This window comes from Leucopleurus acutus (genome assembly GCF_964270905.1).
Source record: "Leucopleurus acutus genome assembly, chromosome: 4".
In the NCBI taxonomy this organism is placed as follows: domain Eukaryota; kingdom Metazoa; phylum Chordata; class Mammalia; order Artiodactyla; family Delphinidae; genus Leucopleurus; species Leucopleurus acutus.
This window is the reverse complement of record NC_139146.1, coordinates 139,907,797-139,934,684: the sequence shown is the minus strand read 5'-3', so window position 1 is coordinate 139,934,684 and position 26,888 is coordinate 139,907,797. Positions and strand designations below refer to the sequence as shown.

Here is a 26,888-nt window from a genome sequence, read left to right as displayed (position 1 = left end):
GCCAGAGAACCGAATTCTCTTGATTCCTGCTAGACCAGCAGGTCCCAGGATGCCAAGCTCTGAGTGGTGAGCCTGCAAAAAACATTCTTGCCCCTTCCATTGGTGGAGAAAAAATGTTAGAGCTGAAGGAGATTTTATGAATTGTTTAACCCAGAACTCTTGCTTGACTGATGAAGAAACTGAAACCTGAAGTGGTAAAGTGTCTTCCACCCAATAAATCAGTGATAGAAACAGCACCAGAATCACATCCCTGAAACCTGGCCCGGTGCCCCTTTCACTATTCCTTGCTTCCTCTGGAAAATCAGAATGACTTGTGGCTGTGCAGTTTTCATAATCACAAACTCAAGCAGGCAGTATGCAACTTTTAGTTTTTTTCTATAAATGGAATGACCTTCTTTCTTGAATTTCCATTTCACCTATTAAGAAAGTTAATCTAGGGCTTCCCTGGTGGCGCAGTGAGTGAGAGTCCGCCTGCCAATGCGGGGGACACGGGTTCGTGCCCCGGTCCGGGAAGATCCCACATGCCGCGGAGCGGCTGGGTCCGTGAGCCATGGCCGCTGAGCCTGCGCGTCCGGAGCCTGTGCTCCGCAACGGGAGAGGCCACAGCAGTGAGAGGGCCACGTACCGCAAAAAAAAAAAAAAAAAAAGAAAGAAAAAGAAAGTTAATCTAGTGCCCACCATGTATGCCCTGCTCAAAACAGTGATTGTCCTTCCAGGGTTTCTCTCCCATCCCCTTCCTCCTGGTTGGTCTCCCTTTCAGAGAAGGTGACCTAGTCACGTGATAATCGGGGGGAGTCATTGGTTATCTTTCAGCATCTGTCACCTTGGCGTCCACTGACATGTAACAAGTCTTTCTGGGTTCACAGGGAGTTGCCCCTGGGTCAGAATGGTGATGTGAGGACTCCATGTAATTGCCCTCGGCCACCCAGCCAATAACCTCAAACCATTATTGTTTTATTTTATTTATAAATTTTCTAAAAAACATTTTTGGGAAAAATATTCACCAAAAATAGAATTCTGCTTTGGGGGAAACAGGAATTGTGCTTTCTCAGATCAACAGCAAATGTTAAAATTGCATTAAAGTGGTTAGATTGTTGATCCTTTATCGCATGGATCTCCCCCAGATCTCAAACAAATCTGTGCAATTGTTGGCTAAAAGAATGTTAACTTTTCACTTTCGTATGTCTTGCCTGAACAATTATAAGCTCCTTACAAAGAGATGATATATATATTACATCTATATACAAAGTTAAAATATAAAATATTAATTTCCATTACAAGCACTTAGAAATGCTTTAAAAAATAATAACCACCAGCAAAAGTAAGAGGAATCACAGACCAGCTCAGGAGAATGATTGTTTTTATTCATTTGGTCATTCGCTTCCTTAATAATAAATATTTCAAAGCATCCGCTCTGTGCCTACCACTTTGATAAGTGCTGTAGAAGATTCAGAGACCTTGACATCAGGAAGTATAGCCTCACAGGGGCAATAAGACCATATCCAAATACCTTACTACAAAGTAGAGCGCTGTAAATGCCATGAAAGAAAACAGGGTAAGTGCTTGGGTTGTTGAGAAGAGAAAAGGCAAGTAACTCAAGCTGGAAGTAGCAAGCAATATTTGATAGAGTAAGTGGCATTTGAACTGAAACTTGATCAGGAACAAAGTGGAAGACGTCACAGGTGAAGGGAGCTGTACGAGCTAAGGGACAAAGGCAGAAACTCCTAGGAGAACAGTAGGCGTGGCGGCACTGCAGGAGTTCCCAAGGTGTGGTCCCCAGACCAGTAGCATCACCAGAGAGCAGGTTAGGAATACAGATCTCAGGCCCCACCCCAGACCTACTGAATCAGGAACTCGGTGGGTAGCGTCCAGAAACCTGGGCGCTGCAGGTGATTCTGATGCTTGCTAAAGTTGCAGCATGCCCTGCAAGAGAGGAATAGTGGAAGTGAGGCTTGAAAGATAGGATTGGGTCAAATCAAGTATATATATATAAATTTTTAAAAATTTAATTCTCTGCCTTATTCCAAAAATGAAGTGGAGAATGACAATGTAGGAAATCTGATATTTTATTCAGCAGGCAGTGGAATAGGCATGGGAGGCAAAGGGCTGGGCTCACATAACTGATTAAGTGACAGAAGCAGAATTTGGATTGACTCCCAAACAAGTAAGGGAGGAGGGCCAGGCACAGAGAAGAATACGGGGAGGGAGTGACTTGCCATTTCTATCATCTCTCTTCCTGCCCTTCTTAAACTCATGCCCCTTAAGAGGTTAATGTTCAAAGACTCGTTCGGCAAGTCAGAGAATTCACAGGGAGCATCGGCTCTTGTCTTTCATTAGAATGAAAAATTGAGAGCACGCTCTGCCCGAAGAAACCAGCGCTGTTCTTTAAGTGCCAGTGGTTTCAGTGATGGTGTCATAACTCTCAGCTTTTAGAAGGTTTAATGGTAATGCTAATGCCTAAGGTTACATTCCCCTTCAAAAAAGATACTCGTTTCTTAAATAATGTTAAACATTTTTTTCCCTTTTAGAGCCAAAGACTCCGTCAAACACTTTCACGTTGAATATACTGGATATTCATTTAAATTTGGCTTTAATGAATTCTCATCTTTGAAAGATTTTGTCAAGCATTTTGCAAATCAGCCTTTGATTGGAAGTGAGACAGGTAAGCTATGAACAGATACTTGACCTGTGAGATATTGTTTCAGGATGGAGGCGGGACAAAGCGGATTTCAATTAAATAGTTGTCACTTCTATTGAATTATGTGCATACTATAAGCAACTGGATATGTTTAGAAACTTTTTTTCCAATTACAGTGCCATATGCTACATTAAAATATATATATATATATTTCAGTATATAATATACTTCAGTATATTATATACTTCAGTATATTATATTTCAGTATATATATACTTCAGTGTATATATATATATATATGTGTGTGTGTGTGTGTGTGTGTGTGTGTGTGTGTGTGTGTGTCAGTATGTTAGTATTATTTTTAGGAGAAAACAATGTGCCTTGTGCAAAATAGGTATTTTTCTCAGAATGTGTTATTTAATGGATTGATTAAAAGCACACATTTCTTTAAAATGACCTATTTGTTTTATAATGATATATACAGTAAACAAAGAAAGAACAAAGGAAAGAACAGCTTTTTGATTCCTCAGAAGTTTAGGTATGAGAAGTTTGCATACTGGGGAGACCCAAAAATGATCATTTTGAGCAGTTTTTGAGCATTTTAAAATGAAATGCAATTTCCCAAAGATCATTGAATATTAAAAATACTGACTAGAAATTACTCTCCTGAGCAATTTCTTAATTTCATCCTAAAATTCTGTTTCTCTTGTCTTGGTTTCTGGTAAGTTTTTACATGGCACTTAAGTATGGCTGGAAATAGTTTAAAATTTCCTTTCTGGGTGGTTAGAGTCGAACCAGAAAACTCAAGTTAAAAAACAAACACACTCGCTTGGTATTTAAATTATCTAACTCATTTGTCTATACTATTTAAATAAAGGATTTCCTCTGTATTTGTGATATAGAATCACAATTTTATATGTCCTAAATTGTTGATGATTCTCAGTTAATCAAAAGTTGGACAGTTCCAAGAACCAAGCACAAGAGGAATTCAAACCTTAATAGCAGAGTCAGTTGCTGCGAATTTGTACACACTCATTTTCGGGGTAAACTTGGTTAGTGGGCTTTTTGTTGATCACACTGGGAGAGATGCCACCAGTGCCTTTTCCTTTTCTGCTATTTCTGTGGCCTGAATAGACCCTGATATGACTCACACAGAGTCAAGGAAAGACAAAAAGCACAGTGGAAACCACAAAATAGTTGACTTACTTTATACTGACCGTACAAGGTCTTTGATAGATTATTTCAAACCATAAAATTGAGGCAATCATCTTTTTTGTTTCTGGTGGAAATTCTCCTAATCAACCCTGAAAATTACTTTATCATTTAACCAGCAATAATTCTCATAAACAAAGGGCAAGCGGTAATGATTTTATTTCCTTTGCTACTTTGGTCTTGGCAAGCATTTCAATTTCAAATCCCTTCCCTTCAGACTTATTTCTTACTTGTGTCCCAATCTACACTCATTTTCGTTCAATTCTTGGTCACTGGCAATGGAGAGGAGATGTTGAAGCCAAGGACTCTGTTTTGTCTACTTCAATTTTTGTCCTTCTCTGTGTCTCCCAGGTCCTGGTACAGTGCGTGGTGCTTTGGGTGAGTGAATGAATAAATGAATGAATGATGACTGTAAGTTGCAACTCTTTGTATCCTTCAAAGCCATTACCATCGTTACTTTCCAGCCTCCTCTTCTCTCGCCAAGCAAAATCAGCTCCCTTCTTTTAAACTCTCCCTCTAGACTCTATTTTCAGTATCTTTGGTCATTCTCCGTACTCCTTTCCAGACTTTCTCCAAGTTAGGAAAAAGTACATATTCTGCCTACTAGCAAGTTTCAAAACCCCCCCTTTCTTTTAAAAAAAGTTTTTTTGTTTTATTTTAAATTCTTTTTAATTGAAGTATAGTTGAAGTACAATACTATATGTTACAGGTGTACAATATAGTGATTCACAATTTTTTAAAATTTTACTCCATTTATGGTCATTATAAAATATTGGCTATATTCCCTGTGCTATAGAATATATCCATGTAGCATTTTTTAAGCACAATAATTTGTACCTCTTAACCCCCTACCCCTATACTGTCCCTCCCCTCTTCCCTCACCCCACTGGTAACTGTTTGTTCTCTATGTCTGTGAGTCTGCTTCTTTTTTATTATATTCACTAGTTTGTTGTATTTTTTAGATTCCACATATAAGTGATATACAGTATTTGTCTTTCTCTGTCTGACGTATTTCACTTAGTATAATGCCCTCCAAATCCATCCATGTTGCTGCAAATGGCAAAATTTCTTTTTTTTTTATGGCTGAGTAGTATTTCATTGTGTGTGTCTATGTATATACCACATCTCTGAGATCAAAGTGAACGCAGTACTTTCCGGTTGAGCTTTTCTGGCACTGATCCAATCACTAGGTGAAAGGATCACCTAAGACTGCACCAAAGTAAAGGCTCCTCAGATTACATTTGGGTCAATATTAAGCTTCCCAGCAAATAGATTAATCTGACTAAAGAAGGTTTGTGATTAATGCAATAGGAATTATAAAGATTTGTAATCCAGACACCTATGGGAGTTTTCTTCAAAGTGACGGAGGGCGGGTGGTGGTGGTGTGATGAATTCGGAGATTGGGATTCACATATATACACTAATATGTATAAAATGGATGACTAATAAGAACCTGCTGTACAAAAGAATGAATACAATAAAATTCAAAACTTAAAAAAAAAGCTGAAACTTGCTGTAGCCTTATCATCACTATAATTGTTATTTTATTTATTGCAAACTTAGGAAACTGAGATTTTTGCTCTCCATTGCCTCTCCTCTGTTCTATTCATTACCCAGTTGGGAATTTGTTGCTAATTTGTTGCTAATTTGTTTAAACCCCTGCTACAGACCCTGGGTGCCAATAGATATGTACTTGACAAACTGGCTTCCGGCTCTTGAGTTAGATCCCAGTAACTCTGAAATATTCCTCTTATCTGTCCCTGCCAGCTGAAGGCAAAGCCACCAAAGCTGGGAACAAGGGGCAAAACCTATGACATAGGAGCTTCCGTTATGCCCCCTGAGAGTAATAGACCTCAGGAAACAAGATAACCTGCTGAAGCTATGATGGCTTTTAAGCCCAGATGGTCCTTGGAAGTCACGGAGTCAGCAGTGTGACCTATGAATAACAGTGAATGGAAACTGGGATTCCATCTTCTAAAAACAGATCTCTTCTTGTTCATTTAAGAATTGGTTCCTGGGGACTTCCCTGGTGGCACAGTGGTTAAGAATCCGCTTGCCAATGGAGGGGACATGGGTTTGATCCTTGGTCCAGGAAGATCCCACGTGCTGCGGAGCAACTAAGCCCTTGCACCACAACTACTGAGCCTGAGCTCTAGAGCCCGCGAGCCACAACTACTGAAGCCTGTGTGCCTAGAGCCCGTGCTCTGCAACAAGAAAAGCCACTGCAATGAGAAGCTGGTGCACAGCAATGAAGACCCAATGCAGCAAGAAAGGAAGGAAGGAAGGAAGGAAGGAAGGAAGGAAGGAAGGAAGGAAGAAAAGAAAAGAAAAGAAAAGAAAAGAAAAGAAAGAAAGAATTGGCTCCTGAAGAAAAGGGAACCTTCCCACACTGTCGGTGGGAATGTAAACTGGTACGGCCACTATGGAAAACAGTATGGAGATTCCTTAAAAAACTAAAAATAGAACTACTGTATGACCCAGCAGTCCTACTCCTAGGTATATAGCCAGACAAAACTATAATTCAAAAAGATACATGCACTTCTACGTTCATAGCAGCACTAGTCACAACAGCCAAGACATGGAAACAGCCAAACATGGAAACACATCTTCTTTATCCATCAACAGACAAATGGATAAAGAAGATGTGGTCCATATATACAATGGAATACTACTCAGACGTAAAAAAGAACAAAATAATGCCATTTTGCAGCAACATGGACCTAGAGATTATCATACTAAGTGAAGTAAGTCAGAAAGAGAAAGACCAATACCATATGATATCACTTATGTGTGGAATTGAAAATATGGCATAAATGAACTTATCTATAAAGCAGAAACAGACTCATAGACATAGAGAAATGACTTGTGGTTGCCAAGGGGAAGGGAGAGGGATGGACTGGGAGTTTGGGGTTGGTAGATACAAGCTATTACATTTAGAGTGGGTAAACAACAGGACCTACTTTATAGCACAGGGAACTATATCCAATCTCCTGGGATAAACCATAATGGAAAAGAGTATTTTTTAAAAGAGTGTGTATATATACGTATGGCTGAATCACTTTGCTGTGCAGCAAAAATTAACACAACTTTGTAAATCAACTGTACTTCAATTAAAAATTTAAAAAGAATTGGCTTCCAGTGATCAGGAGACCTCCAGGCTGATGATTCCTTCTTCACCATCAGATGAAGTGTAAATTCTTATTAAAACTTTTGGTCGGTTAAGGATCACCAGGGGAAGCATTTGTCTGCACGATGGATGAGGCCCTGCCAGGGTTCTGACCTCCAGATCCCCAGAATGGGAAGGGCTAGAACTGGGTATTTCAGGCCACTCTGCAGACCAGCCCAGACCCACTCAGGCCAGCCTCACCCTCCAGGGTCTGGGGAGTGAGTTTACTTAAGAGAGACTTTCTCACACTCATTCACTGGCAGGAATGGCATCACATTTGAGGGCAACAGGGAAGATGTCCAAATAAACAACAACCGTACACTTTTGCCTTACAATTTTATATCTATTTAATGTCTTCAGTAGAGTGAAACCAGAATTCTTGGTCCTGGGTCATAAGAAAATATTTGCTCTCAGGATAGGTAAAAGTGTTAACCTAAAGGGATGAATACTCTTTTAAGATTTCTTTTTCCTATTTTATTCCTATTATTTAAACTCCCAGGATTTCTGCCTCCTAAGCTAAAGAATGAAGATTTTGTAAACAAGGTCTAACCCTCCTGACAACTTTAAGATTCTATTATTATAATTTTCCCTTTCCCTTGTTGTAATCTACATTTAATCTCTCTAATCTGCATTAAAGTTTCCATTCACTCTAATTTCTCCTTATGAATACCCACAAACACTCTTAAGATATTTCTCATTCTCAAAACCCAATCATCTCCCAAGTATATCATAGAGATATATACAATGTACCCACTTGCTTTACTCTCTTCAATGGCCCATTTACCTTCTAACATATTTTTAATTCACTTATTTTTTTAAAACCTTCACACTCATATGTAAGCTCTATGTGAAGAGGGATTTTTGTCAGTTCTTTTTCCCTGTTATGTCCCAGCACCTAAAAGAATAAACACTAATCATTATCCACAACATTCTGTGGTGGGTATCCCATTACCAAAGCCCGCATTGCAGCTTTCATGGCAGCATCGCAACTAGTAAGCTACTGACAATTAATGTTTACTTCCAAAGTGTATACAAAACATAATTTGAAAGTGATGATTTGCGTTGTATGTACGCTCAGGAATGATCAAATTCAGACTCTGCCTTTCATCTGTAATAGTAAGATGTTATGTAAAACTTCTATTCATATTTGTACAAGGCTTCTAAATTCAACTCAAATAGACTTGGAAATTTGAGACTTTTTTTAGTATGAATATGTTTGGTCCATTATTAATTTTTACTGTTTCCTCTTGTAACTGACTGAGTGTCATCTTGGAAAATGTAGACACCATTTATCTTTACGCTTAAATGTCCAAATAGTATTAAAACAAAAATCGCCTTTCCCATTACCTTTTATTTATATTGCAATACTTTTGTACATGAAATTGTCTTGTACAATTTATTATAGGAATTACTGTGTTGTTACTTTAATCACCTAACTAGCATGAAAAAATATGGTATAAGTCAAGTGTGCTGTGTTTGTGCTTTACCCTTTATAGTAATTGGTTCTCAATTTTGAAGATCCTATCTGGTTCTTTCTTAAATGTCAAATTTCCACTTCTCTTTTTGTTTTGATGTGGGGATTCCCAACCTTTTAATAACTGCTACAGTTACTATTTTATTTTGCGACACCAGCCATTTTACCCAGCCAGCATCTTAAAATAATTAATTTAAAATTAATTTAAATTTGAGAATTATGTGACACTTCTGAAAATAATTGGTGACAACTTGGAACGTTGCCAAACCACAACCAAGAGTCACTTCTTTAGTTTATGTTTGCCAAAAATATAAATCTTCTTAGTTTGTAGAGGAGGTGTGTTTGAAAAAGGAAAAAGCAGGCAAGGAAGAGAATGAAACAAATCTTTGTGGAGTTTTACTAAGTTTGAGGTATGCTACTAGATATTTTCACATATACCAAGTTATTTAATCTTCTGGACTACCCACTATAATGTGTAAAGTGGTCCCATTTTCAGATGAGGAAATAAAAACTCAAAGATTTTAATTTATTTGCCCAAGCTGCACACATAGAAAGCATCAGAGCTGAGACTGGAATCCGGGCTAGCTGGTTCTAAAGTGGGTGTGCTTTCCACTCATTTTGCTGTCTCTTGAAACTGGTGTCACAGTGACACCGAAATACAGTATCGCCACATCACAGCATGGCCTTGAACGGATTTGAATGGGAAGAATCCCTGCCACATGATGTAACAGAATGCTTGTAGGATACGGCAGGCCTACAATACATGTTTTAGTCCTCAGTCTCTTTAAAACCTTTAATATTTTTGGGATGTGATATAAAGCCACTGTTCTAAAGAATGTGGCTCAATTTGAACTTCTGTCTTCGTGTTTATTGCTCTTCTTAATTTATTTACATAAATTGCCATTGGAGAAACTATACTAGGAAATCATAAAACAAAAGAAGGCTGACTAGGAAACATCCCCCAAATACTTAGCCCCATCTCCTTCATGCCTCTCCAGAAAGGATATAAAATAGCCTACATAATTACAGTAAAGTAAAATAAAATTTAAAGTTTGAAGAGAAGGTGGAGGAAAAGAAAAATGAGAGGCAAAAATAAAATGACATCAGGACTAAAGTATATCAAGTGAATATTGTACATTTGCAGAAACAGGAGAAACATTTTGTTACTAAGCATCCTAATATTTCTTGCCCTTCAGTTGGGCCTGTGCTTTTAACTAGATTTACAGAATGTTGGATTTGGAAGGGAGCTCAGAGACCATTTCATTTCTCCTTTACAAATGAAGAAACTGAGGCCTGGTGAGAAATATTGAAGCAAAAACTCTCCTCTTCTTTCCTCAAGCTTCCTCTTAAAGAAACCACTTCTTCGAATTTTGATTTGTACATGCGATCTCTGGCCCACAGTAGCCAAGAACAGCATTTCACGTGCCGTAGAGAGTTTCCATGGTGGTCATTATCACCAAGGCTGAGAAAAACGTATGGTATAATGAGTAAATATGTGAACTCCCAGTTCGAACTCCAGCCTTTGCCATGTATCAGCTAACTGTGTGTCCTCGGGCAAGTTATGTGACCTCTCTGAGCTTCAGTTTCATCATCTTATAAAACTGAGCTGATGGTAATAGTTGATATCTTAATGACTTGCTGTGAAGATTGAATGAGATTAGGCATGTAAGATATTTAGAATCATTCTTAGCGTGGCATAAATACTTACTCATTATTACTGTTATTTAACGAAGCCCTTTTATGGTAATTCATTCCAATAATTATATGCGAGAGCTGTATATTCTTTGGCATATCATAAAGAGTTGGTTTAGGGGCAATTGGATTAGTGTTTATCAAATCTTTGTAATGTCCTCTTCAGATTTTAAGCCAGCTCCATAGTGCATTCATCTGAAAGGTAGAACCAAGTGCTCCAAAAAAAGTGACCTGATTTGACTTGGATGTTTAAGACTCTTCTTTTTCTCTGGCTAACTGGTCTGCTTTTCCTACTTCAGTATATTTCTCTTCTCTTACTATTTTTAATATTAAAACCAATATTAAAACCCCTTCATCTATAAATGAATGTGGTTTTAATAGCCCCCTTTTATGATGAGTTCAAGTTTATTTGCAGAAAAGGTAGCAAAGAGAAAGATCTTAAATATTCTTATAAACCCCCTTAGAAAGTCACTTCCCATTGGTGGGAGGAGATAGAGGAACCCACCATGCATACGCCAGTTGGAAAGTTTGCTTTCTGAACCTAAGGGCAATAATAAAACATGGATGGATATAATCTTACTTTAATTTAATTCATAATTAACAAATACGTATTGAGTGCCATCTATGAGCTGGGCATTGCTGGCCACTGATAACACAGTGATAAAACAGGTGTCATCCTTGCCCTCAAACATCTTACAGTCTAGGTGGGCAACCTGGCTGAGTAAGTATTGAATACTAGCTTTAGTGCATAAAAGAAATATTCTAAACAGAAGTGGGTTTTTTTAGGAGCTATATGTGCCCTGCCCTACTCTCTATTTTAGATATCAAACCAATGCCTAAGGCTTGAGACTGCCCTTACACTTTTTCTGAATTCCTGCTGGGATACAAGATAAGGAGTCCTTCAATGCAATCTCAAAGTATTACACACTGAGTAGGTGTCCTATAAGTTACAGTACAGCCAAAGCAAATTTAAATACGTGCCTCAATCCTGCTGTGATCACTTCAAAAATATACCTCCGCCAAGCATCTCTGATACCAGGTTTCATATCAAAGGCAGGAAACAGCAGTCTCCTCCTTCATGTAGTTTAGAAACTGAAGTGAAACTTACAGCGAGCGTTCCAACCTGTGCTTGCAGATCTGTGTCTCTTCTCCCTCTACCAGCTCTTGTCTCCTGTTGCCTTTTATCTGAATCTTCAAACCAAGTCCTGGGGTTAATTTTGTCTGAATATCACTAACCCAGAGTTCTCTCTTATGGAGCCAACGTGCTGTCTTGAACCTCGGGTGGAACTTATATAATGAGTCTGTGGTGGCAACATTAGATAAGTTTCGTTTGACTGCAAATGACAGAAAGTAACCCTGGCTAGCTGAATTAAAAAAAAAAAAAGGAAAAGAAGGATACAGGGAGAAAAGTGGAATTTTTTGGAAGGATATTCATATATCCGCTCAGAATTTAAGGGCAAGCTAAACCACGAGAGACAGTAAGTAATCAGCCCAGCGATCATGGCAACTCTGTAGCTTTCAGCAAATTGAAATGCCTGTCTTCCTCCAGCTCTGATCATCTCAAAAACGTACCTCCACTCAGCGTTTCTGAAACCAGCTTTCATGTCAAAGGCAGGAAACAAGTCTTCTTCATGAACTTAGAAACTGAAGTTAGTGGACCTTTTTCCCAGAGAAGTGGCTAAGCAGATCCCTGGGTTGGTCCAATGAGTGTGTCCAGGTTAGGTGTTTGTGGAGGAGGGCCAGGGTCTTTGGGGTCTACTTCTGTGTAAGGGGATGGAACGATTTCTACAAAAGGGGAGATCATTGTAAGGCTAGCAGCCATGCCGAGAAGTCCATATATTGGCCCTTCCTTGGGCAGAATAGTTGGCTAAGGAGACCTGTTTCTCAAGAGGCCATACTTTTATCAGTGGAAGTTATTTTATTCATTTATTTATTTATTTTCGGCTGCACCATGTGGCATGCAAAACTTCCCCACCCTGGGATCGAGCCCATGTCCCCTGCTTTGGAAGCGCAGAGTCTTAACCACTGGACCACCAGGGAAGTCCTGGAGTTATCATTTTATAAGTAGTTTGTCATTTTCTTCATTCCACCATTCAATCTAGCCTCATTCATGGTCTTACTAGTTAATATCTATCTATGGTCAATTCTGCTTTCCTGGTTGACTCAATAGCATTTACCTTAGCTTAGCTCTTCATTGGTTAAACTTCAGAGGAAGTTTCAAAATGGAATTTGGGTCCCCACAATGGAGATTTGGAGAGCCGAATGTGGAGTTGTTGTCCTGTCCTGTCCTTGTCCCAGACCAGGGTAATCATGGACCTGGAAGAGCCTGGTTCATCTCAGGCTCTTCCCTGCCTTAAATGTGAATTACTGTGGCATTCATTCATCCATTCACTCATCAAACCTTCCCTACGTCAGAAACTCTATCAGGAGGTAGGGCTACAAAGATAAATTTGGCACCATACCTGCTCCGAAGGGACTCACAGGGCTTGGAAATGCACGTGTTGGAAAGGCAATGGCTTTACAGTACCAAGTGATTACGGCACTGCAGGCTCAGGCAGCAACCCTGGCCCAGAGATCCTTACACTGCAGCACAACGGGCCCCTATGGCTATGCTTACCTCCCAGAAACTGATACCGTGGTAAGCAGGGTAATGACCCCCCCAAAAGCATTCACATCCGTCCCCAGAAATGTGAATGTTACGTTACATGGCAAGAGGGAATTAAGTTTGCTGATAGAATTAAGGCTACTAATTAGCTGACTTTGAGATGGGGAGATTATCCTGAATAATCAGGAGTAATCACAAGGGTCCTTATAAGATGGAGGTAGAAGAGGGAGAACTGGAGAGAGAGCAGCATCAGAAGGACTTGACCCACCGTTGCTGGCTTTAAAGATGGAGGAATGGGGCCACCAGTCAAGGAATGCAGGCAGCCTCCAGACGCTAGAAAAGGCAAGGGAATGGACTGTCCCTTAGAGCCTCCAAGAGGAAAGCAGCCCTGCTGATACTTTCACTTTAGTGAGACCCATGTCAGACTTCCGACCTCCAGAACTGTAGGATAATAAATTTGAGTTATTTTAAGTCACTACGCTTGTGACGATTTGTTACAGCTGCAGTAGGAAACCTGTATAGGTAGGCATATACCTGGGGTGTGCTTTGTTCTATGCAAAAGGACAGAGGATTGACCAGGTGCATCTTCCTTGGGCATCATTTTAAATCTTATTTTCATATTAAGCATATGGAAAAGGATGATAATTTAGCATCAACTTTGAAGATGAAGCACAAGATTTCACATTTTTTTCTTATTTGTGAGCTGCTTTGAGCCCTGAGCTCCCGTCCCCCTCTCCTCCACTGTCAGATGAAATGTTTAAGAGGCACCTGTTTGTCTTAGTGCTATGTCGTCAGTGCCTACTAAACTACTGCCATTTTTATTCTTAGCACATCGTTACCCTTAGATCTTTCTCATTTTAAAATCCACACCCAAAGAGGGCACTCATTGGAATTTCACTCAAGGATTTAAAAATACTCTATATCAAAGCATGACAACATCGAACATTGTTATAATCCTTTCACAAACACTTCTTTATTTGGTGCTTAAAGCAGCTTCACGAAGAAAGCATAATTATGCTCACTTGTCAGAGGAAGAAACAGAAGCTTGTGATAGAATGTCCAAAGTCCACAGGTGCTGAGTGGCCATGGTTGCTCCTTCCATGATGCCTAGGTGGCTGCCAGGAGGTGTTTCTCTGGGGTAGGTCACTTAGAAGCCAGCCCCCAATTCACCAAGCATCTGCCGTGTCACAGGTGCATCCACAATGCCCCTGAGCCTGCATAACGGCTGCTCTTGATTTAGGTGTTGCTGCTTTCATTATGACTGTAAACCTGTAACTGGCCCCTTGTCCTGATATGACTGGATCTGTTCTCATGAAAGAATCACATTGACAAAAGGGAGTACAGACAAGGTGCATGAACAGTACTGGAGCTTCTCGTAACTGCAAGAGCCATTCTTCACTGCGTTCCCAGGGTTCCTGAGGTGAATTGGGTACAGAGAGATATCAGAAGGCATGGCTCTGGTTTTGCAGTCAGTCCATTGTATGTACTCAAGCCTCATAGAAAGGTTTTGCTTTGTTTGTAGGTTTATCGTTATTATTAAGGGCTTTTTAACTGCAGAGGAGGTATTTTCCTTTCCTCCTTGTCTCTTTCTTACTGCAATTCAAGGTCTATACTTTCTATGAGCTTTCTGTCACCCTGTCAAAGAAGGCTTCCCTGACCTGATATAAATACCGCCCTCCCCAAACCCTCTTTTCGCTCTCTGTTCCTTTACATTGCTCTGTTAGGGTTTTCATAACGATTCTCTCACTTGACATATTCTTTTGTTCAAATATTTTTCTGTCTCCCCTGCCATGAGAGCAGACGCTACATCTCCTTTGTCTGTTGCTGTATCTCCAGGGCCTAGACAAGTGCCTGGCACTTAGTAGAGCTCAGTAAATATTTGTTGAATGAATTACTGAATTCTTTGCATCTCCCCCAGTGTCTGGGTCTGCCCTATAAAAGACCCGAGTGAAATTTAAAAAGCAAGAAGCCATAGCAAAGGGAAGAAAACCCTTAACTTAGTCTTTTTGTAGTCAGTTTCTAATTTCTGACTGACTGATTGACTGGGGAAAGGGAAGGATGCAGAAGGGGGAAATATCAATGTTGAGCTGAAAGCGCTCAGCCCTCTGACTCGCCGAAGCCCCCAGTGCCTGGCGCCTGGGGGGACCCTTTTTCTGCCGGGACTCCCCTCCTCCAGATGGAAGTGAAGGTAATCACACAGGAGCCCCAGCCTATTTACTTCATGTTCACTAAAGAAAAGCAAAGATTTCATTTCCTCCAGTGTTTATTGGGTGGTAGGAGATACTACGGAAAATGCTACGAGTTCATGTTTTTCAGGTCCACTGATTTGTTGCAAGTTGTTCTGAAACCAGTGAGAAGTAGGGCAATGGAATAAATCCTCCTATACCCAGAGTATTTGATTCGTTTTGTTTGCATGGCTTTTGTAAAGCCCACCTGGAAAACCGCCAGTTACAGTTTTAAGGTCTAGAACCGTGTTGCCTCCCCTAGGAAAGAGTTTCTGAAGCATTCCATAGAAAGGCCCTTCTCATGCATGATCTTTTTGTCTCTGTGGTACTTCTTCTACCCTGCCACCAGTGACATCTCACCTAAAAAGCACAGTTACCACATAGGCTCCCAGCATGCTTGGTTCACGTGGCCAACGTTGGTCTCATCACCCCCTTCAGTTAAATGACTATGTTCATTGCTGGTTCTGTCCCAGCACGAGGAGGCCAGATATCGTCTCATCCCGCTATGTATCTCCAGCGACTGGCTTAAGTGCCTGGCATGTAGTTCGTACTAGATACATGTTGAGAACATGAGTAAGTGAATCCATGAAGAAACAAGAGACTTTACAATTCAGCCACAGTTATCCAGTTGTTAGCATTGGGACCTTATTTCTGGGGATTCTACTTATGGTTTTTTGTCTTCATTCAGGCACACTGATTGTTCTGAAACATCCCTATCCAAGAAAAGTGGAAGAACCATCCATTTATGAATCCGTCCGGGTTCACACAGCAATGCAGACGGGAAGAACAGAAAACGACCTCGTGCCCACTGCCCCTTCTGTAAGTGGCCGTCAATCTACCCACAGGGCTCACTGTCTAAAAGCGGTAACAGTTACACACTTTTAAAAATACATTTGTTCACATAAGAGTTCTAACTTGGGATATAAAAGCTGGAAAGTTTCGAAGGAAGGGAAAGGAAAGGTTCCTTCGAAAGGAAAGGTTCGAAGCCTATGACTCAGTTCATCCGGTCCAGGGTAAATTGTAAAAAATTACAATGCGATAGTGATAGGATTTTTGTTTAACATCTTTTTTGGAGTATAATTGCTTTACAATGGTGTGTTAGTTTCTGCTTTATAACAAAGTGAATCAGCTATACGTATACATATATCCCCATATCCCCTCCCTCTTGCATCTCCCTCCCACCTTCCTTATCCCACCCCTTTAGGTGGTCACAAAGCACCGAACTGATCTCCCTGTGTTATGCAGCTGCTTCCCACTAGCTATTTTACATTTGCTAGTGTATATATGTCCATGCCACTCTCTCACTTCGTCCCAGCTTACCCTTCGTCCCAGCTCCCCGTGCCCTCAAGACCATTCTCTACGTCTGTGTCTTTATTCCTGTCCTGACCCTAGGTTTTCATAACCGCTTTTTTTTTTGGACTCCATATATATGTGTTAGCATACATTATTTGTTTTTCTCTTTCTGACTTACTTCACTCTGTATGACAGACTCTAGGTCCATCCACCTCACTACAAATAACTCAGTTTTGTTTCTTTTATGGCTGAGTAATATTCCATTGTATATATGTGCCACATCTTCTTTATCCATTCATCTGTCAATGGACACTTAGGTTGCTTCCATGTCCTGGCTAATAGTAAATAGAGCTGCAATGAACATAGTGGTACATGACTCTTTTTGAATTATGGTTTTCTCAGGGTACATGCCCAGTAGTGCGATTGCTGGGTCGTATGGTAGTTCTATTTTTAGTTTTCTAAGGAACCTCCATACTGTTCTCCATAGTGGCTGTATCAATTTACATTCCCACCAACAATGCAAGAGGGTTCCCTTTTCTCCACACCCTCTCCAGAATTTACTGTTTGTAGATTTTTTGATGATGGCCATTCTGACCGGTGTGAGGTGATACCTCATTGTAGGTTGTTTGTTTTTTTTTTTCTTTTTGCGGTACGCGGGCCTCTCACTGCCGCGGCCTCTCCCGCTGCGAAGCACAGGCTCCGGACGCACAGGCTCAGCGGCCATGGCTCACGGGCCCAGCCGCTCCACGGCATGTGGGATCCTCCCGGACCGGGGCATGAACCCGTGTCCCCTGCATCGGCAGGCGGACTCTCAACCACTGTGCCACCAGGGAAGCCCCCTCACTGCAGTTTTGATTTGCATTTCTCTAATGATTAATGATGTTGAGCATCCTTTCATGTGTTTGTTGGCAATCTGTATAACTTCTTTGGAGAAATGTCTATTTAGGTCTTCTGCCCATTTTGGGGTTGGGTTGTTTATTTTTTTGATACTGAGCTGCACGAGCTGCTTGTAAATTTTGGAGATTAATCCTTTGTCAGTTGCTTCATTTGCAAATATTTTCTCCCATTCTGAGGGCTGTCTTTTCATCTTGTTTATGGTTTCCTTTGTTGTGCAAAAGTTTTTAAGTTTCATTAGGTCCCGTTTGTTAATTTTTTTTTACTGGAGGTGGGTCAAAAAGGATGTTGCTGTGATTTATGTCATATCTTGCTGTGATTTATGTCATAGAGTGTTCTGCCTATGTTTTCCTCTAAGAGTTTTATAGTCTGGCCTTACATTTAGGTCTTTAATCCATTTTTTTTTGTTGTTTTTTTTGCGGTACGCGGGCCTCTCACTGCCGCGGCCTCTCCCGCTGCGGAGCACAGGCTCCAGACGCGCAGGCTCAGCGGCCATGGCTCACGGGCCCAGCCGCTCCGTGGCATGTGGGATCCTCCCAGACCGGGGCACGAACCCGTGTCCCCTGCATCGGCAGGCGGACTCTCAACCACTGCGCCACAAGGGAAGCCAATAGGTCTTTAATCCATTTTGACTTTATTTTTGTGCATGGTGTTAGGGAGGGTTCTAATTTCATTCTTTTACATGTAGCTGTCCAGTTTTCCCAGCACCACTTATTGAAGAGGCTGTCTTTTCTCCATTGTATATTCTTGCCTCCTTTATCAAAGATAAGGTGACCATATGTGCGTGGGTTTATCTCTGGGCTTTCTATCCTGTTCCATTGATCTATCTTTCTGTTTTTGTGCCAGTACCATACTGTCTTGATTACTGTAGCTTATAGTAGACTCTGAAGTCAGGGAGCCTGATTCCTGCAGCTCTGTTTTTCTTTCTCAAGATTGCTTTGGCTATTCAGGGTCTCTTGTGTTTCCATACAAATTGTGAAATTTTTTGTTCTAATTCTGTGAAAAATGCCATTGGTAGTTTGATAGGGATTGCATTGAATCTGTAGATTGCTTTGGGTAGTATAGTCATTTCCACAATGTTGATTCTTCCAATCCAAGAATATGGTATATCTCTCCATCTGTTTGTATCATCTTTAATTTCTTTCAACAGTGTCTTATAGTTTTCTGCATACAGGTCTTTTGTCTCCTTAGCTAGGTTTATTCCTAGGTATTTTATTCTTTTTGTTGCAGTGGTAAAAGGGACTGTTTCCTTAATTTCTCTTTCAGATTTTTCATCGTTAGTATATAGGAGTGCCAGAGATTTCTGTGCATTAATTTTGTATCCTGCTACTTTACTGAATTCATTGATTAGCTCTAGTGGTTTCCTGGTAGCATCTTTAGGATTCTCTATATATAGTATCATGTCATCTGCAAACAGTGACAGCTTTACTTCTTCTTTTCTGATTTGGATTCCTTTTATTTCTTTTTCTTCTCTGCTGTGGCTAAAACTTCCAAAACTCTGTTGAATAAGAGTGGTGAGAGTGGGAAACCTTGTCCTGTTCCTGATCTTACTGGAAATGGTTTCAGTTTTTCACCATTGAGAAAGATGTTGGTTGTGGGTTTGTCATATATGGCCTTTATTATGTTGAGGTAAGTGCCCTCTATGCCTACTTTCAGGAGGGTTTTGATCATAAATGGGTGTTGAATTTTGTCAAAAGCTTTCTCTGCATCTATTGAGGTGATCATATGGTTTTGTCCTTCAATTTGTTAATATGGTGTATCACGTTGATTGATTTGTGTATATTGAAGAATCCTTGCATTCCTGGGATAAACTCCACTTGATCCTGGTGTATGATCCTTTTAATGTGCTGTTGGATTCTGTTTGCTAGTATTTTGTTGAGGATTTTTGCATCTATGTTCATCAGTGATATTGGCCTGTAGTTTTCTTTCTTTCTACATCTTTGTCTGGTTTTGGTATCAGGGTGATGGTGGCCTCGTAGAATGAGTTTAGGAGTGTTCTTCCCTCTGCTATATTTTGTAAGAGTTTGAGAAGGATAAGTGTTACCTCTTCTCTAAATGTTTGATAGAATTCGCCTGAGAAGCCATCTGGTCCTAGGCTTTTGTTTGTAGGAAGATTTTAAATCACAGTTTCAATTTCAGTACTTGTGATTGGTTTGTTCATAGTTGCTATTTCTTCCTGGTTCAGTCTTGAAAGGTTGTGCTTTTCTAAGAGTTTTCCATTTCTTCCACGTTGTCCATTTTATTGGCATACAGTAGTAATCTCTCATGATCCTTTGTGTTTCTGCAGTTTCAGTTGTTACTTCTCCTTTTTCATTTCTAATTCTATTGATTTGAGTCTTCTCCCTTTTTTTCTTCATGAGTCTGGCTAGTGGTTTATCAATTTTGTTTATCTTCTCAAAGAACCAGCTTTTAGTTTTATTGATCTCTGCTGTTGTTTCCTTCATTTCTTTTTCATTTAGTTCTGATCTGATCTTTATGATTTCTTTCTTTCTGCTAACTGTGGGGTTTTTTGTTCTTGTTTCTCTAATTGCTTTAGGTGTAAGGTTACATCGTTTATTTGAGATGTTTCTTGTTTCTTGAGGTAGGATTGTATTGCTGTAAACTTCCCTCTTAGAACTGGTTTTGCTGCATCCCATAGGTTTTGGGTCATCGTGTCTCCATTGTCATTTGTTTCTAGGTATTTTTTGATTTCCTCTTTGATTTCTTCAGTGATCTCTAACTCTTATTAAGTAGTGTACTGTTTAGCCTCCATGTGGTTGTATTTTTACACATTTTTTTCCTGTAACTGATATCTAGTCTCTTAGCATTGTGGTTGGAAAAGATACTTGATACGATTTCAATTTTCTTAAATTTACAAAGGCTTGATTTGTAACCCAAAATCTGATGTATCCTGGAGAATGTTCCATGAGCACTTGAGAAGAACGTGTATTCTGTTGTTTTTGGATGGAATGTCCTATAAATATCAATTAAGTCCATCTTATTTAATGTATCATTTAAAGCTTGTTTTTCCTTATTTATTTTCATTTTGGATGATCTGTCCATTGGTGAAAGTGGGGTGTTAAAGTCCCTACTATGATTGTGTTATTGTCGATTTCCCCTCTTATGGCTGTTAACATTAGCCTTAAGTACTGAGGTACTCCTATGTTGGGTGCATAAATATTTACAATGGTTATATCTTCTTCTTGGATTGATTCCTTGATCATTATGTAGTGTCCTTCTTTGTCTCTTTTAATAGTCTTTATTTTAAAGTCTATTTTGTGTGACTTTATGAGAATAGCTACTCCAGCTTTCTTTTGATTTCCATTTGCATGTAATATCTTTTTCCATGCCCTCACTTTCAGTCTGTTTGAGTCCCTTGGTCTGAAGTAGGTCTCTTGTAGATAGCATATATACGGATCTTGTTTTTGTATCCATTCAGCCAGTGTATGTCTTTTGGTTGGAGCATTTAATCCATTTACATTTAAGGTAATGATTGATATGTATGTTTCTATTACCATTTTCTTAATTGTTTTGGGTTTGTTATTGTAGGTCCTTTCTCTCTCTTGTGTTTCCTGCCTGGAGAAGTTCCTTTAGCATTTGTTGTAAAGCTAGTTTGGTGGTGTTGAATTCTCTTAGCTTTTGCTTGTCTGTAAAGGTTTTAATTTCTCTGTCGAATTTGAATGAAATCCTTGCTGGGTATAGTAATATTGGTTTTAGGTTTTTCCCTTTCATCCCTTTAAATATGTCCTGCCACTCCCTTCTGGCTTGCAGAGTTTCTGCTGAAAGATCAGCTGTTAACCTTATGGGGATTCCCTTGTATGTTATTTGTTGTTTTTCCCTTGTTGCTTTTAATATTTTTTCTTTGTATTTAATTTTTGATAGTTTGACTAATATGTATCTTGGCGTGTTTCTCCTCAGATTTATCCTGTATGGACTCTGTGCTTCCTAGACTTGATTGACTATTTCCTTCCCCATATTAGGGAAGTTTTCAACTATAATCTCTTCAAATATTTTCTCAGTCCCTTTCTTTTTCTCTTCTTCTGGGACCCCTATAATTCGAATGTTGGTGCATTTAATGTTGTCCCAGAGGTCTCTGAGACTGTCCTCAATTCTTTTCATTCTTTTTTCTTTATTCTTCTCTGCAGTAGTTATTTCCACTATTTTATGTTCCAGGTCACTTATCCGTTCTTCTGCCTCAGTTATTCTGCTATTGAGTCCTTCTTGAGAATTTTTAATCTCATTTATTGTGTTGTTCATCATTGTTTGTTTGCTCTTTAGTTCTTCTAGGTCCTTGTTAAATGTTTCTTGTATTTTCTCCATTCTATTTCCAAGATTTTGGATCATGCTTTACTATCATTACTCTGAATTCTTTTTCAGGTAGACTGCCTATTTCCTCTTCATTTGTTTGGTTTGGTGGGTTTTTATCTTGCTCCTTCATCTGCTGTGTGTTCCTCTGTCTTCTCATTTTGCTTAAGTTACTGTGTTTGGCGTGTCCTTTTCGCAGGCTGCAGGTTCGTAGTTCCTGTTGTTTTTGGTGTCTGCCCCCAGTGGCTAAGATTGGTTCAGTTGGTTGTGTAGGCTTCCTGGTAGACGGGATTGGTGCCTGTGTTCTGGTGGATGAGTCTGGATCTTGTCTTTCTGGTTGGCAGGTCCATGTCCGGTGGTGTGTTTTGGGGTATCTGTGACGTTTTTATGATTTTAGGCAGCCTCTCTGCTAATGGGTGGGGTTGTGTTCCTGTCTTGCTAGTTGTTTGGCATAGGGTGTCCAGCACTGTAGCTTGCTGGTTGTTGAGTGGAGCTGGGTCTTAGCATTGAGATGGAGATCTCTGGGAGAGCTTTCATCATTTGATATTATGTGGACCTGGGAGGTCTATGGTGGACCAATGTCCTGAACTCCACTCTCCCACCTCAGAGGCACAGGCCTGACAACCGGCTGGAGCCCCAAGACCCTGTCAGCCACATGGCTCAGAAGAAAAGGGGTGAGAAAAAGAGATAAAGAAAGAAAAAACAATAAAATACAGTTATCAAAATAAAAAATAATTATTAAAAAGAAAAAAGAGAGAAGAGAGCAACCAAACAAAAAAAAATGATAACAACGATAACACCAATGATAACAAGTGCTGAGAACTATACTAAAAAAAAACTAACAAAAAAACAGACAGAACTCTAGGACAAATGGTGAACGCAAAGCTATACAGACAAAATCACACACAGAAGCACACACATACACACTCACAAAAAGAGAAAAAAGGAAAAAAATATATATATATGCTTGCTCCCCAAATTCCCAGCCTCAGTTTGGGATGACTCGTTGTCTATTCAGGTATTCCACTGATGCAGGGTACATCAAGTTGATTGTGGAGCTCTAATCCGCTGCTTCTGAGGCTGCTGGGAGAGATTTCCCTTTCTATTCTTTGTTCTCACAGCTCCCAGGGGCTCAGCTTTGGATTTGGCCCCGCCTCTGCGTGTAGGTCGCCAGAGGGCGTCTGTTCTTCGCTCAGACAGGACGGGGTTAAAGGAGCCGCTGATTCGGGGGCTCTGGCTCACTCAGGCCGGGGGGAGGGAGGGGCACGGAGTGCGGGGCGGGCCTGCGGAGGCAGAGGCCGGCGTGACGTTGCAGTAGCCTGAGGCGCGCCGTGCGTTCTCCCGGGTGAGTTGTCCCTGGATCCCGGGACCCTGGCAGTGCGGGCTGCACAGGCTCCCCGGAAGCGGGGTGTGGATAGTGACCTGTGCTCGCACACAGGCTTCTTGGTGGCGGCAGCAGCAGCCTTAGCGTCTCATGCCCGTCTCTGGGGTCCGCGCTTTTAGCCGCGGCTCGCGCCCGCCTCTGGAGCTTATTTAGGCGTCGCTCTTAATCCCCTCTCCTTGCGCACCTGAAACAATGGTCTCTTGCCTCTTCGGCAGCTCCAGACCTTTCCCCAGACTCCCTCCCGGCTAGCCATGGCGCACTAACCCCGTGCAGGCTGTGTTCACGCTGCCAACCCCAGTCCTCTCCCTGCGCTCCTACCAAAGCCCGAGCCTCAGCTCCCAGCCCCGCCCGCCCCAGCGGGTGAGCAGACAAGCCTCTCGGGTTGGTGAGTGCTGGTCGGCACCGATCCTCTGTGCGGGAATCTCTCCGCTTTGCCCTCCGCACCCCTGTTGCCGCGCTCTCCTCCGCGGCCTCGAAGCTCCACCCCTCCGCCACCTGCAGTCTCCGCCCGCGAAGGGGCTTCTTGTGCGTGGAAACCTTTCCTCCTTCACAGCTCCCTCCCACTGGTGCAGGTCCCGTCCCTATCCTTTTGTCTCTGTTTTTTCTCTTTTCTTTTGCCCTACCCAGGTACGTGGGGAGTTTCTTGCCTTTTGGGAGGTCTGAGGTCTTCTGCCAGCCTTCAGTAGGTGTTCTGTAGGGGTTGTTCCACGTGTAGATGTATTTCTGATGTATTTGTGGGGAGGAAGGTGATCTCCACGTCTTACCTTTTCACCATCTTGAAGGTCTCCCTTCAGTGATAGGATTTTAAAGACCTCGGAAATGGCACTTAAATCCCGGCCTTACTTCACCAAAGAAGTTCGTGGTAGAATGGGCCAGAGATGTTTATGGTCACACAGTTGGCTAAACTGTTATTCTACAAATTTCTTAAATTAAGAATAGAAAAACCTTCTTTTACATTTCAACCTTCTATGGAAGAAAAAGATTCTCCACCTTGGCTGCAATCTCTCAGGATGTTATTTTTCCCTGGCCTTTTCTTCCTTCACTGAATGAAGGGTACGGACAGAAGACACTTGCATTTCTTTGCAACGTGTGAGCCACTGTTCAGTTTCAGTGTATCTGGGACTTTCATTGTTCTCCTCAGTCCGTTTACGTTTGTTCTGGGAGCTGTGACCCTGCAAAGATTCTTCTCCAGCACCCTTTTCCCTTCATCATGCGCAGCGCTCCCCTATTCTTTCCCTCTTCCTCGTTGGCTACATGCTTTGGTATAAGACATCTGCATGTGTGCCGATGATAAAGGGGACAACAGCCAAATGAAATCTCAAGACCTAGTTCTAGACAGCAACCATGATGCTTGAAGATGTTCAGTTACAAATTATGTTAAAACACACGTGACCTTTTTGTCTTTGCGGTACTTTCTCAACCCCGCCAGCAGAGACATCTCTCCTAAGAAGTAGATTTACCATGTGACCTCCCTGCTTAACATCCTTCGGTGGTGCCCACTGTCTTCATCCGTCTGGAACCTGCTCACCCCTCTGGCCTGACCTCATGCTCCTCCTACACTCACGCTATGGACCCCACTTCTCTCCACAACTGTTCTCCTCTTCCCCTCCCTGCATCAGAAATGCTGCCAACACTGCTACTGTCCCCTCATCCTTACAGACTTGCATCCGGGATCAGCCTCTTCCAGGAAGCCTTCTTGGATCCCTCTTAGCTTCCTCTAAAATGCCCCTCCTCTGTGCACCCTGGGCTCACCTTTATCCTGGAATCATCATACTAGGGGCTGAGTACCTGCACGCTGTCTGCCCTCTCCAGGAGCCTGACACTTCGCGGGACAGGAATCATCGCCTGTCTTCATAGCTTTATAGCCTAGCCAGGTTCCCGACATATTACATTGTTACTATGCTACATCTACTCAAAAATAAAAATTCTGGAAATTGGTTGAGAAAGATGTTTTAGCTTTGTTAGAGTTAGAAGGGCAAGTATAAGACCTCAGAACTAGAGAAATTTAGGAAAGCAAGACAATAAATAGTCTCACGTCAAAACAGACCAAAGAACACATTAAGATCTACCCTCTAACCAATTCTTTGTTTTCCCGTTGACGGGACTCTTCCTAACCTTCCTCTTTACGATCCTTACCCCACCCCCGATCACTTTAACAGCGTTTTCATTTGTACTCTCAGTTAAAGTTTACATTCTCATCTGTTACCTTCCCCTAAAGATCTCCACTCAAGGTCAATCGAACCATACTCTACTACGTGCATCATTTTTCAACAGTAAAATGCAGATAAGACCTAATTTGTGGAGCTGGTGTAAGCATGAAACACAGCATACTTAGGTAGATACAGCCCTCTTGAGATCAAATTCTGCAAGCCTTATTGCTTACCTTCTTTGCTCGCTCCAGGTATCAGATGGATTCACCTTCAAATATGAATATACACAAAAGGTTCTGTATAATGGAGTTTTTAAAACAGTGATGAGTGGATAGTTGAAAATGTCTGCACTCACACTGTATAATGAGAGGTCCATGCATTTATTGTGTATTGATATAGACAGCAAACTCTAAAGGTTTTCTAGTGGATTTTGCAGTCACACTATTCCTCACTAAGGAATGATTGATAACTGGACCAGCCTGCTGGGGAACCAGTTCTAGTCTGATTAGAAGCTCTTGTCCCTTGCTGAGCACAAGAGTTCACAGCCTTGATTGATTACTCCCATGCACCTATGATACTGCCCCTCCACCCCAACCTGAGAGCTCTGAGGGCTTCTAGACATCTGCCTTCTCCTTTGGGGATGGGGTTCTTGCACAAGCTCTGGCAGTGGAGGAAGAGGATTAAGTGCTATTTACAGGAAAAAGAACTTGCTTGAAGTGAAAATGAAACTAGGTGTCTTATTGCCCAGAAATGTAGATGTTTCTGCAAAACTGTTTACCATCCTTTGGCAACCACATTTGGGGAAATTACAATTTATATATTTTATACACAACATAGGATCGGGCTTCTGAGATAGGATGAAATTTAACTGATTCATTTATTTAACAAACTTTTTTAAAAGTGCCTACAGTGCACCCAGGACTGTTTTAAGCACTGGAGAGTTGGGAATAAATTAGGTAAAGGTTCTGCCCTCACTGAGCTCACACTGTAGTAGGGGGAACACAGACAATCATCAACAGAATATTATAAATCCAGATACTAATAGGTCATAAAAAGAAAAAGTAGGATAAGGGTAGGAGAGGGAAGCAAGGGAGGCCTCTAGGAGGAGGTGACATTAGAGCAGAGGCTTCACAGAAGGGAAGGAATGACTCAGGTCAGGATGTAGAAGAGCATTGCAGGCAGAGATCAGGACAAAAGCCTCGAGGTGGGAACTAAATTGAGGCCGTTTAAAGACTATTAAGAAGATCTAGCAACTGGCATGGAGTGAGCTAGAGGGAAAGTGGTAGGAGATGAGATTATTGGGGTGATGAGGGGTCAGATCATGTAGCCAATGGAGTTCTCAAAGCGCAGTGCCACCCAGCTGAGTGTTTGGAAATTTATGAGCATTTCAGTTGTCACATGCTCTGGAGCACTGCCAACATTAGTGGGTGTCTGGAGCTGTGAAGGGTCTGGGACTTTACCCTTCTTGCCAGCTAACAAGTTCGCCTGCCACAGTTTCACAGGTGTTGAAAGACACAAAAGGCTTCTGCATGTCTGTCTTTTCCTCTGAAGGGAGCGCTATTTCTACCTTTTCAGGCTGTCTGCTATACAAATATGCTTTAAAAATTGGTGTGGGACAAAGGGCTATCGGTGCCTTGCTCGTAAGACATGGAGAAACAAAAGAGACCCCTGGAGAATTGTCCAACAATGGGCAGGGGTCGTGGAGGCTAAATATCCCACAACACATGATGAAGAATTACCCAAAATGCTAATTGTCCTTTCCTTACACAACACGAAAGGCCTTGTAGGATAAAGTAGAGAATTAATTTTTTTTCTAAGCATTGATAAAATAAATCATGGGAGTTTGAGTTACAAAATTTGTTTAAGTTTTA

General features: G+C 41.2%; 1 protein-coding gene across 1 annotated transcript in view; it reads left to right on the top strand.

Moving 5' to 3' along the window:
• Nucleotides 1-26,888, top strand: part of DAPP1 (dual adaptor of phosphotyrosine and 3-phosphoinositides 1) — a gene marked incomplete at its 5' end in the record, with an annotated part of 59,632 nt that overhangs the window by 20,189 nt on the left and 12,555 nt on the right. Inside the window, 2 exons of the mRNA XM_082838172.1 lie at nucleotides 2,529-2,662; nucleotides 15,701-15,831. Coding sequence (XP_082694298.1) covers nucleotides 2,529-2,662; nucleotides 15,701-15,831 — 265 coding nt within the window. The remainder of the gene's footprint in view (nucleotides 1-2,528; nucleotides 2,663-15,700; nucleotides 15,832-26,888) is intronic.